A 12,943-nucleotide genomic window follows, 5' to 3' on the forward strand; every position below is an offset into this window, starting at 1 on the left:
GTATGTGGACGTGCGAGGAAGCAAGAGAGAGAGAGAGGGAAAGAGACCAAGTCATCAATCAATAGACTTTTTCCATGTGTGGAAACTTACCACTAAATATAAGGATGCGTAAATATAATTTTTATGTTTGTTTTTCGCCCTCTCTTTTCAGATTATCTAATTAATGTTCTAGGTATTATTATTATTACACAATAAATTATTTTATCAGATATTATTACTACATTATAAATATAACTGGACTATCTAGTGAAAGATAAGAAAACTAGTTTTCTCTTTGTTAAAATAAATCCACTAGGGTAGTCAAAATGTTGCTTATCAAAGTATTAGTTTAAAAGAAAAATTTAAAAGCTATTTCACATGAATTAATCAGAGTCGAGAACATATTCAATTCAAATGGTATTGCCTAAAAACACATTTAGAAAGAGCACACTTTATAAGAGCAATATAATCAGATCTAACTTTCAGCATTATCTATTAATTTAGACAATCCGGCTTTATAGAGGTACGGACCAGAGATGTATCCACAGTAGAATTGCTAGCAAACCATTAACTATTTGTTAAAACAAGATTTATTATTATTTCTATTCTTTTGTGTTAATGTATATGTTTAAATTGTTTGAGATAGACAAAATATACTGTCAGTCAATTAGGTAGATCTATGCGTTAGACTGTTAATGAATAAGTCTTATCTACATTGTGAGATAATTAAGAGCTTAGTAACAAACTAATTTACCGTAATATTTTGTTTTTGTCTACACTTACACTAATATTATGTGATTATGACTGTCATTACATATACCAAATATTTAGCATTAACTATTTCAGCTTATATGATGTATTAGATACTCAATAATATATGTGTCTTGTAGTGGTCGGTCTTTACGTATGTAGAGTAGTTTGAACATTATAGCCAAATAATAAATTTCAAAATTAATAATATCATCAACCAACGTAGTATTGAGAAATTGTTTCCAGATAACTTGAGAATTCCGATAAGTGAACATTCTTAAATAAGTATCTCAATCGTTATGTAATCAATTTCAGGTGAAAATGAAATCAGTTTTTCTACAAATTAGTTGTTTAAATAATAACTGTGAACTCACTAATTGACTAACTTGTAGATGAATTCTATTGAGACCGTATCAATGATGTTATTTTCGTAGGAAACAAAACAATTATCCGCTAATATTATTGAAATTATAGAAACATGAATTAATTGATTACAAACATAATAATTTCAAAGTATAGTGAGTATTGTAGTGCATGAATATTCTAATTTCCGTTTAACATGTAGCTTCATTGGTGTTAACTGCTTATTAGTCAAAATACCTTTTTTGGTTTTGATTGTTTTTTTTAAGCTGGTGCTTAGTTTGAAATGAATACTATTTTTGAGTTGAAGAGATTTTCATCAACTATCTATGACAAATAATTAACGTTGATTGTACAAATTTTTATGATCAACTTTACTTTATGACCGTGAAAGCGTTAGGGTTATTCAATTCAATTCAGATTTTATTTGCTGTCAGATATGTACTTTAAAATAGTCCTATTCGTACATATATATATATTTGATTTTTAAATAATTGTTCCTTGTTAGACATTATGATTCGTATGGGTTTCAAACGGGAGGATATTCATGATTCTTTAACCCAACAACGATTTAATAACATTACTGCTACATATTTACTATTAGCCCGTTATGATCCACGTGTTCATGGTCGCCTACGAGGTTTGCCTAGTACATCAACAACTAGTTTGAAATCGGATAGTCAGTCGGTACGTTCGCGTCAAACGCCAGAAACACAGTCTAATACACCAAACACTTCAAGATCACAGTTTCACAATTCACCATCGCATAACAGTTTAGGTACAACACCAGTCACTACTACTGGTTCAGTAGCTTCACATTCATTTACAAATGGTGTTACCAGTCGTATCACTGATTCATTTAGTTCGAATAATAGACATGGACCTGCTCTTTCTCGTCCTAGCAAGGATACAATCACTGCTACTACAATAACATCAGAAAGCTTATGTACAGACTCCTATGCCAATTCAAATCCATCTACGACAAATTCAAACTCAAACAGTAGTACTCGCGGTTTTGCAAACTCAGTGCGCAGATCCATCACTGTTTCCGGACCATCAGATGCTAATCACGTGACAGCCCCTTTATCAGGCAAGTATTTTTTAAATCACTGTTTTAAACTTTCTGTGAACTTGTATAATAAAATGATCATTTAATTGTTTTCCTTCTGTTTAACTGGCGTTTTTCCTGTTTTCAGGTGTCTTATTAAAATCATCGGTACTTCCTACATTAACTACTCTTTCATCTTCAATGTCACAAAGTGTGTCACCCCCTCCACCGTCTCAAGCACCGCCATCTGATATTTCTCATCAGATACCTGCAACTCAACCTTCAGTTATTACTCTTCATCCTGCTTCTGTTACTGCTCATTTAACACTTGCTAATATGTCTAACGGACCATCATGTTCAATTCCATCAAATTCTAATTCAGTACCACCATTAGTTACATCATTTACACGACATAACTCTCGTCCACGAGCTGCTACTCGATCATTTTCTATTCAACCACAAACTATTGCACCATTAGCATTAGACGAAGAAGAAATTGGAAATTCAATCAGAAATCAACGAATGCATAGTCGAAAGTCCCCATCAGTTGAAAATAAAATTAATAATCATACTAATGGACTAATGAAGGAATTATCAATTTCTTCGACAAGTTCTGAAGATGCAGTATCTGATGATAATGATTTATATGATAAGGATTCCGATTCTGCATCACCGACCTCTGTAAAATTATCTCATTCATCTAATAAGTCACATAGAAATAAACACTTTTATCATACACGTAAAAATCACGTTTCTGCATTCGTAACATCAACAACAACATCAACGGGAATCATAGTGACACCGACATGTGTTACTTTAGCAGCTGCCCCTAATATTAATTTTAATCATAAAGGCTATTTATTTTCATCAAATGAAAAACAAACACCAGGTAAACTCACATATATTACTTTTTCTTGAAAAAATCCAGTTTTTTTCACTTTTTAATAACATTATCGATTTGCTCCTACCAGTACTTACAGATTGTGCTTAAATATTAATGAAAAGTGAATTGTTGTTCCATGACTTTAACACTAAACACTTCTAATTAATGATTTATATTAGTTCTCTTTCTTACGTTTTATGAGATAGTGTTCGTTAATAGTGACTTCCTGTTATTGATGTATCAAATAAATTTTCCCTAAAGCACAAAGATTACATTTTCATATTAAGTTATTATAACATAATCTGGACATTCATTGCGTTGGTATTCATTATATGTGGGACTTCTGAAAGATAACTATTTATACAAACAGTTATACTTAACATTTACGAGAATATAGATGATATATTTCAACCGTGCAAGTATTTTAACTTAACCTCTCTTTCTCAGTATTTATATTTGTGTAATTGCTGTTTATCAGCTATAAAACTTGATTATGATATAGAAGATGATTAAAAGAAGATAAGTAAGTTAACAATATGGAAACAATAGGACTTTTAAAAACGATACCCATAATTCAACATTTCATTTGCTTGTCTATTCACACTTGGAATACGTTTGTTTTCGTTATCGATTTTAACATGCACATATAGATAAACACAAACGCAAAATACCTATATTTACTTTGTACTATGTTCTTTTATTTAACATTGGTAGAAGTAATGGCAGGAGTGATTTACTATTTGCTAAGCTTTTCACCTATATAAACTTTGCTTAAGGTTAGGAAATTATGACTGTACAATCAAAAACACTAGATAACACAGGGTAATATAGATGCATCTGAATTCAGTTGTCAAGTATGCTTTCATAAATTATCCATGCAATATATTTTTTGTGGTTTATATATTTCTTTTGACGTTGGTCGTTAAATTATGACATTTTTAAAACTCCTTTTCAATTACTACCAACGTAAATGATCTTAATAGTAAACAAACTTTATATTGTTCATTGTTTCTCCAATTCGTTTGATTGAAAACATTTTTGGATACTTATGGTTATTCTAAACACAACATGATGAGCGAGATTTCGAGCTGAAATCAGTTCTCCATGAATAGCATAAATTTTCTGAATTCTATTAATTGCCAGCATATTTAATAGTTCATTACTCCAGATTGAGGACGTAAAATTCAATAATTGACTAAACGATGATACATCAACTAAATTAACTGACGGTAGTTACCACATTTAAGGAAGGGAAGTTAGTGGATTAGTTTGTGAAACTACACAGGCTTCGATTCGTGTGTTCTTCCTACTAAACTACTGCTTAACTCAATGTAGAAATATGTTAACAATAGCTTAAGATGAATAATTGGAATGATTTTTCTATAATGAATGTTTTTTTCTTGAATGAGAAATGCAATCTAAAGTACAATTGTAAACGTAACAATGGTTTTCCGCAGAAAACTAGTACTAATAATATTGGTCTTGTTTTTTTTTCTTCAATCGTTAAATATCACAAAAACGGTTTACAACACGTGCTCTCTGTACAGCTGTTTTGTCCTAGTTTGTAACCTTTCAATAGTAGCCACCTATAACCTCTCGAACAATCAAAGTCAGGGCTTTCAGGATTCAAGGGAAAAACATTACTTTTAGTCCTTTGACAACAGTTCAATGACTCACATGTTCAGCTTATTCTGTTGCATAAACATTATCTAGTGGGACTGCTAAAACTGTTTTAATTGCTCTACACTAATCATGCTCCCTCAATAAGACTCATTAATATTTTCTGAAGTCTGTCATTAGTAACCACACGATTATTATTATTATTATTATTATTATTGATGATTAAGTGGTAGAAAATGTTTTATTTATGAAAATAGATATTTTCGTCAGTCGACTTCAGCATTATGCTTTTTAATACGCTAAGACACTAAATGATTTGCCATATCAAAAAATGTTGATCTAATGTTCTTTTTGTAACATTAATTATCTTTATTATCAGATAATTTCCACGATTTATTTTCTTTAGCCAATAGCAGTTGTGAAGATACATCAACTATGAATCATGTCCAGCATCGAGAAACATCACAATTCAATCGGTAAGATCGGTATATATAAAATGAAACCTATATACTTGAGTAATCATATGTTTATAAATTAATATTGGTGATAAAGTTATCGCATTATATGTTACTTTTCTTTTTTATTAATCATGTTGAGATGAAATTGGTTAAACATCAGTAAAACGGTTCAACCGATTGTTACTGATAGGCCAAAATAATAAAATTATTATTAGTAAACCAATCCCTAAAGCTCAACCCACATGTTAGTACCATTATAAATATTAATTTTTAATTTTAGAGTAAACGTATTTCTAACGAATCATTTTCAAACTGTAACAATATGATTACATTAGAAAATTTTTTTAGTCACATAAAAATTTTATGTGACTTTAACACCAGAAGATTTACAACAGTAAATACAAACTAAAGATTCTATTCTTAGACTTTTGTGTTTCCATGGGTACTTGATTGAAATAGCTAATAATCTGTGACAAGTCGTATTACTTTTATAAAACTGATTAACAGAGATAAACATATGTAAACTTTATCAATGTCATTGTCATTTCTTTAGTTGGATGCCTAGTTATAATACGTATGAATGAGTACAACTTTCAAGTATCTTCGGTACCAAATTTCTTATTGATTCAGGTACTATTTTTCATCGTTTGATTCTGTATATGATGTAATGGTCACGAAGGTTGTATATGTTTCTTTGTGCCAATAATTGATAATTTGTATTATTTTTTATCTTTAGCGCTGCTCCAGTTCGACGCAAATCAATTAGTACAACGAGACCTAGCTGTTGTAAGTCGAGACATACTGCTGTGTTGATGTTTGCTTTTTTTAATCCTTTCTATAGATATCTTTGTTTTTGTACTACTAACAATCTATAAAGTAGTCTTGGAATTTTTTATTTATTTTGTTTTATTCGTTGGTCTAAACCTCATTTGAAGAAACTCTAGTTAGTCATTTTCTTTTCATTTCAGTGACAAACACTACATTGACAGTGAATGCGAATTCGCCACCCTTCAGTAATTACTCCGCAATATCGACCACTAACGATAAGGAAACTACAACTAGTTCTACTGTTTCATATAAAAATTCAGTTAGTTCAACAGTAGCAAATCGTGTTAATTTATTTAACAATGAATTAAATAAGAATAACACATCGTCTTTAGATATTGAATCAAAAAGTTTAAATAGAGAACAAAATCAACCAAGTATTTATCCTAAACCACGAACAATGTTTCGTTATCCTCCCAATGCTGCAGATATATTAAAGTATGTTGAGGAATTATTTTTTTTTTATAAAGAAACAATTATTGTACTTTATCCAATAGCTTTTATGACAATGCTTCATTTTGGTAATAAGATTATTAAGTGTTTTTTGTTAAAATACATTTGCTACATAAGATACTTTGTTATAAATCGATGAATTTTAATAATAATTCTAATGAATAGGAATAGTTTATAGTTTGTCTATGTTTGAATCCATCTCATACTGGTAATTTTCTTTACATTTCAGTAGTCTTCATTTGATGATTCCACATATATTTCTCTCTTGTAATTCAGATATGTTTTAATTCGAAATATTTACGAATCCAATGCAGTATTGTAATTTACAGGGTACCAAATTATAATTGACTTTAATTAAGTGTATTTTCAGACATTTCATTTTGACTTATTATTTGGTTAAACAGAATCAGAAGAAATTTAGATTGTGTTTAATACCGCTCATATGTTATATGCTTACAAATAAAGTGCCATACAATACAGTACTTCTTAGCTTGTCTTGGTTAACTATTCAAAGTATTCAACAAAATTATTTTTATGTCTAATAAATATCATGATAAATTTTGAATTTTATTACTTCTTATGTATCTCTCGCGTTCATTGTTACTATTATTTATCCAGTTTTTATTTATATTCTTATTTTATATCTTCTAGCGAATCTAATCCTTTTCGATTAGTCAATGACACATCAACAACTGAGTCGTCAATTACACCACCGACTATCCCACCACATAGTTCTCGTTTACCTGGAGGAATGAATAATACAACAGTTAAACAGTTCAATAGTAACGGTAATACAAGTCAAACAAATCAATTATTAGAAGGAATGACAAACACAAGTACAGTTAATAATAGTACTGCTCCGGTTAACTCGTTTGGTGCTACAATAAGACGTCCTACAGCACCTGTCCCACAAAATAATATTGGACCTAATTCATCTGTTTCTATTAATCCAGCAACACGTACTTCTTATGCTTATCATTCATTAAGGTACTTATTGTTTTTACTCTCCCTCATTTTTCGAGTATTTTTTGGCAATGGTACACAGCTAATTTATATCACTTTAAACCGTAAACTGTGTATGATATCCACATTAAACTTTTAATGGTTTGGTAACTTATCTAAAGTTTTGATTCTGCAAAATGATTAGAATTTTAGTAGCTATCTATTTTGTGATGACCAGTTGTGCTTTGAGACGTTGATTCATCTGTTAATTGCGACGAGATGATTCATATATCAATTTATCGTTCCCATTCATTTTAGTTTTATAATAAGTTTTTTGTATCTTCTCGCAATGCGCACAATTATCTAACATCAGGATGACTTGTTCCCCAGTTTTTTTTATAGAATATAGTAAGCTAGACTGGATAATTGATTCCGCACACTTTGTTAATAAATAGTGATCAATACGACCATATACGAGCAATTTCTCATAGCTACTTATGAATATTTTCAAATTTCCAAGTCCATGTTTCAGTGCCTCAAAGTAAATCAGAGCAGATTACTGTACAAAGTATTCACCCTTTGATAGACGGACTGATATCTCTCCTATTTTACAATTGGCGTATGTTGGCGAAAGCATAACGAAATTTTTGAATCTTTATTGAAATTTCGCCAGCTATAAACTTGTCAGGATTGATAGAAATTCCAAAATGAATGAAATTATCAATACATTCGACTACCTTACTATGGTTCGAAACATTATTACGCGAGAAAGGTAACTTCGTGATGGAAGTAAAAAAAAGTATGTGAGATATCGCAAAAGGTCTCAGAGTAATTACATTTACTTATCCTACACATCACGATTACCAGATTTAAGCTGTGCCTTCAGTTGGCAACCACTAATTTCCCTAATTTATCATATTTGTTGCTTGAACGAATCTGTAAAAAGTCAATTCACATCACTTAAATCATTTTCAAAACTTTATCAATAGATCAACACTTTTTTACTACTTCAACATATCACAACTTATAAAAGATACCTCTTCTTATGTCTTTAAATATCATATGTACGTTAATGATTAAAATTAGAACGGTCTGTTATTCTCTTGGCAGATATTTGACGATTTCATTTACAGCCCTCATTGATATTGATCAATGGATAACAATCTAACAACATATCGATAATGATACCTCTTCAATAGTCGGGCCGTTTTAGCTTATGCAAGCATTCGAATAGATCTTAAACTTTTTAAGATAATCATAGATTTATAACAATCAAAGGAAAAGATAATTTTCATTGAGAAATTATGAGCTTTTCTCAAAAGTAGCCGGCTTAAAACTTACTGTCATTTTCAGAAACGTATATTGACACTGGATAGTATTTTTTTCATAGGTTACAACACTGACAATCAATATTAGAAACCGATTAAATTGTTGTTCCCCATATTGTCTTAAAAATCTTGAAATGAGATAAAGAACGAGGAAAAAATGATTAAAATACAATTTAAACTGTATGACCTTATAAGTGCATAAACAAACTATCAGCACTATTAAAACATAAAAAAATTGTTGCAGTACAATAATTTTAACAAAACTTTAAATCATATACGACACTATTTAGAATTATTTGGGTCTAATAATATGATCAATCAAGTTAACTATATTTTGATTCAGATAGTATTCACTGGGATGACTTCAAATGGCAGCCTGCTTGAACATCTAGGCTACCTGTTCCTGCCATCTAGATATTTGAACAAGTTATATAATTTTGTATGTTTCCGAAAAGCGTACAACCCTTCGTTGTACAAGTTACAAAAGGCCCAACCATAGACATCGTGGTTGCTGGCAATGTACATCAAAAAGCATGTACATTATTCAGATGTCGATCCCTGAAATGCTAACTTCCAACTGGCGATCACTCAATATTTGTCATCAGGATCGATCAATAAGTAAGGAACGGAAACTCGTTGAAATACTTTGTGCTGACGATTCTATATAGTACCAAAAATATAATATTGAATAAAGCTAATAATAATAATGTAGCTTTAATTTGTCGACCCATTCTTTTCTTTGTTCTAGATTGCCATCTCATACAACTGTTAATAGCTCTACTAATGAAATTCTCTTGCATCATCAACTTGGTCGAGTAAATAATCAATTAGTTCGTCCATCAGTTACCTCCTTATGGTCCAATGGCGTTAGTGAAATTGGCTCAAATCAATCACCTACGAATTCTCCTTATACAATTGATTCGACAGAGGCTACTCCAAATCTTCCATTCAGTCGTAATCTACCAGAACGGTCAACGATTCAGCATGTACCGACCGGAAGAGCCAGGGAACGTCTTGAAGGGACATCGGGCGGTCCACGACTTGTTCGTCACCCTGGAACACAAAGTATTGCTCATCCAGCTAATGAATCTCATCCTTGTACATCAGCCGGCAGTTCGAATTTTCCTACCCCAAGACCTAACAGTCCTGACCTATCAATATCCTCTGGAACTTCGTCCGCTTCCACTTTAAGTCATCACGGTGACCGAACAGATTATGATGAAGAATCTCCAACACCAGAAAATGAAAGACATGCTGGTATTAATCAAAGAAGCCATACTATTGAACCTTCTATTCAACCACTCACTAGAAACTTTTCTGTACGTCCTTCAGGTAATCGGTTGGAACATGAATCGATTCACAATAATTCAAATACTAATGGAGGTATCAACAATTTTTTTCGTACCCTAACAACTCGTATATCCAGTAGGTGAGTGGTGAATGTATGATGGGTATTATTTCACAATAATAATACTATTACATACTATAAATATACTTATTTTAATTTAGTCGTTGAAGTTGGATGAACGTTGTTGTTAAAATTAACCAAATTACATTTCTTGTGTTATGGCTGTTAAAATATGTCAGGTTACAGTGTGACCATCAGTCATTGATTATATATATATATATATATATATATATATATATATATCTTGCTACATCTATACATTTCATTTCAACTGCAATCTTCTTTTTTTGTCACCTTGTTACTTTGGTGTTTATCGTTCTTCATAATACATTTCTAATATTCCTTTTAATAGTAACATATACACACAGTTGAATCTAGAGATGAATAAAGATTTGTAACGTTTTCGAAAGGTGGGAATAGTATACTGACAGAAATTTCGTTGTCGAACTCAACCCAACATATTAAATTCCTTTCGGTTGACAAAATTACATAGTTATTATTATTTATTCTCCTCAGCCCTTGTAGTCTGGTGTGTGACAAAATCTCAGCACGGATACAGAAGGCTCGTCTAGCTTTCGCCAACTTGCGTCATTTATAGCATAGGCGAGATATCCGTCTACGAACCAAAGAACGAGTTTATACTGTTTATACTTTTACTACTTCTACCACTATGGGATTTGAATCGACAACTGCATCTTTGTGTTAATGTGGTATGGCAACTCAAACTGATGTACGTACGTACGAAGTTCTACGTTGTGACTGACTGAGTAGAAACTTTACAAAATGTGTGTTGTTATGTATATTAATATTTTTCTTCTTTTTTATTATGTTAATTGTTTTTGATGAAGAAATTTCAGGACTTATTATCCTAGAATCGCATAATATTCAGCTAACCCCATCGAAAAATACATTAATTTTATGTTACAAATGTGAAACAACTGTCATTATTATAACTAGTCAATCAGTTGTTTAATACCATTTATCTAAACAGAAATTCCTTTCAAACTTGATAGAGTTTTTGATAAAGTGTTCTGTCCAAGATATCCAAGTTTAGTAATCATACTCAGTAATGGTTGTTGAAGGCAGAAGAGACTGAACAGTAAGAACTGTATTCTATTTCATTCAAAAGTTCCACCAATAAGATCCCATTAAATATATCACTTTTAGACGAGAAGTCTGGAAGAAAATAATCTTAAAACTTACTATATGATATGATTGGTAATAATCACTAGGTCTCTCGCTGTAAAGGTTATTCACTATTTCTGATTAACTATGAGATTTTTTCTTATGATAACGTTCCAATCAACACTGTCATATTTGATTGTTCACTAAGCATAGGCCATCATTGGGCACTAAATAAACTCATTAATTAAAAAAAATCCATTTGTGTACATTTTGATCAACATAAAAAATTTATTTATCTTAAACTTTCGTTAAACGTTTGTTTCTAAGTAGCATGACTATACAATATTACAGTGATCGATTATCACTTTTAAAATAATCAGAAGTATGTATTGTAAGAATGAAAATTTATAGAGATTAAATTTTTGTGTAGAATAGAAATTACTATAATCAGAATATCTATACACATTTTGTGGATAAATAAAGTCCAGGATTTGTATGTGGAAAATAATTATTCGTCTACTGAGTTGTTTAACATTCTTTTGGTACGTCTATGCATTATTTTCGTATAAAATCAACTTAATGCTGGCTAATTGCCAAGCTTATAATTTTTTAAAATATTTGTTATGTATGTTTCAATTTTTACAGCAAACTGTTCCGAAGGTCTGCAGTAATTCAACCCGGTTTATTGGCCACATCTCCTGAGAACAAGCCATCTAATATGAATGACCCTAATGATCCCGACATGAGAATGGCACCCACAATGGAGCTTGATAAACTGGCTGTCGCATGTGGAAGTCCTCCGCCAGAAACATGTCACAAAAACAGTTCTATGAGACTTCCTCGAAGTCGAAGCGGAGTCACTCCGCATCGGGTCACTCCTCAGGGATCTCGAAGACTAACTGATTTTAGCACAGTTACTGTTGACGAACGTTCAAGTCGGAAGAATGCGGATGCAACAGAGACTCTGAATCGAAGAAGAAATAAAAATGAAATGAATATAGATGTTACTGGATCTATAAATCGGAGACACAGTCCATTCTCTCGAGATTCTCGTTCTCAGTCAACACATCGTTCGTCTTCACGACATGATGATCGCAGCAATTCAAGACCTACTCCTCCACCAGTCCCAGCTCGTTATGCAGTTGGGATACCTTGTTCAGGTCAGAATAAGTCTCCTTCGCCAGGGAATGACAATTCAATATCGAATAACGGTATATCTGATATCACACTTGGACGAACACGTAGTTTGCGATTCATGTTTCGCGCTGAAACTGCTAGTCGACGCCAAATAGAAGAAATGATGCTCGATATAAAACAGGTTTTAACTAATAATAACATAGACTTTGAACAGGTTGGTGACCTAAAATTGCAGTGTGCTTACGGTGATCCTTCACGTGGTTGCCAAATACCGAATTTGACAAATCATAGCCAAACATCTAGAAACTCTATCAGATTATCTCGCCTAACTGATAGAACAGAACATGGTGTTGTACATTGGGAAATGGAAATCTGTAAGCTTAACCGAGCCGGAGCAAATGGTATACGGTTTAAAAGAATTAGTGGATCGACATCTGACTTCAAACGTCTAGCAAATAAACTCGCCTCTGATCTGGAAATTTAGTTGAAAAACGCATATATATATATATATATATATATATCCATAGATATACAGAAATTATTGCATTTCTCTTTAAGTAGCTATCGTTTGGGTGATAATCAACTCATTTTGCTGTGTATGCTCCAGTTTTGTTTTGTATGTATATT

At 31.7% G+C, this 12,943-nt stretch overlaps 2 protein-coding genes across 2 annotated transcripts in view; both read left to right on the forward strand.

Moving 5' to 3' along the window:
* The window catches only part of Smp_194640 (serine/threonine kinase), a gene marked incomplete at both ends in the record, with an annotated part of 54,170 nt that extends 51,926 nt beyond the window's left edge, over positions 1–2,244 (forward strand). The window contains one exon of the mRNA XM_018792442.1: positions 1,598–2,244. Within this exon, the coding sequence (XP_018644645.1) occupies positions 1,598–2,244 (647 nt within the window). The remainder of the gene's footprint in view (positions 1–1,597) is intronic.
* A 94-nt stretch (positions 2,245–2,338) lies between these two features.
* On the forward strand, positions 2,339–12,800 carry Smp_194630 (hypothetical protein; the record flags this gene model as incomplete). Its single annotated transcript, XM_018792444.1, has 7 exons — positions 2,339–3,026; positions 5,047–5,116; positions 5,835–5,884; positions 6,067–6,361; positions 7,028–7,363; positions 9,395–10,075; positions 11,825–12,800. The coding sequence occupies 7 exons, from the start codon at positions 2,339–2,341 to the stop codon at positions 12,798–12,800; spliced, it is 3,096 nt and encodes a 1,031-aa protein (XP_018644644.1).
* Positions 12,801–12,943: the final 143 nt, after the last annotated feature.

The sequence above is a fragment of the Schistosoma mansoni genome (assembly GCF_000237925.1).
Source record: "Schistosoma mansoni, WGS project CABG00000000 data, supercontig 0282, strain Puerto Rico, whole genome shotgun sequence".
In the NCBI taxonomy this organism is placed as follows: Eukaryota; Metazoa; Platyhelminthes; class Trematoda; order Strigeidida; family Schistosomatidae; genus Schistosoma; species Schistosoma mansoni.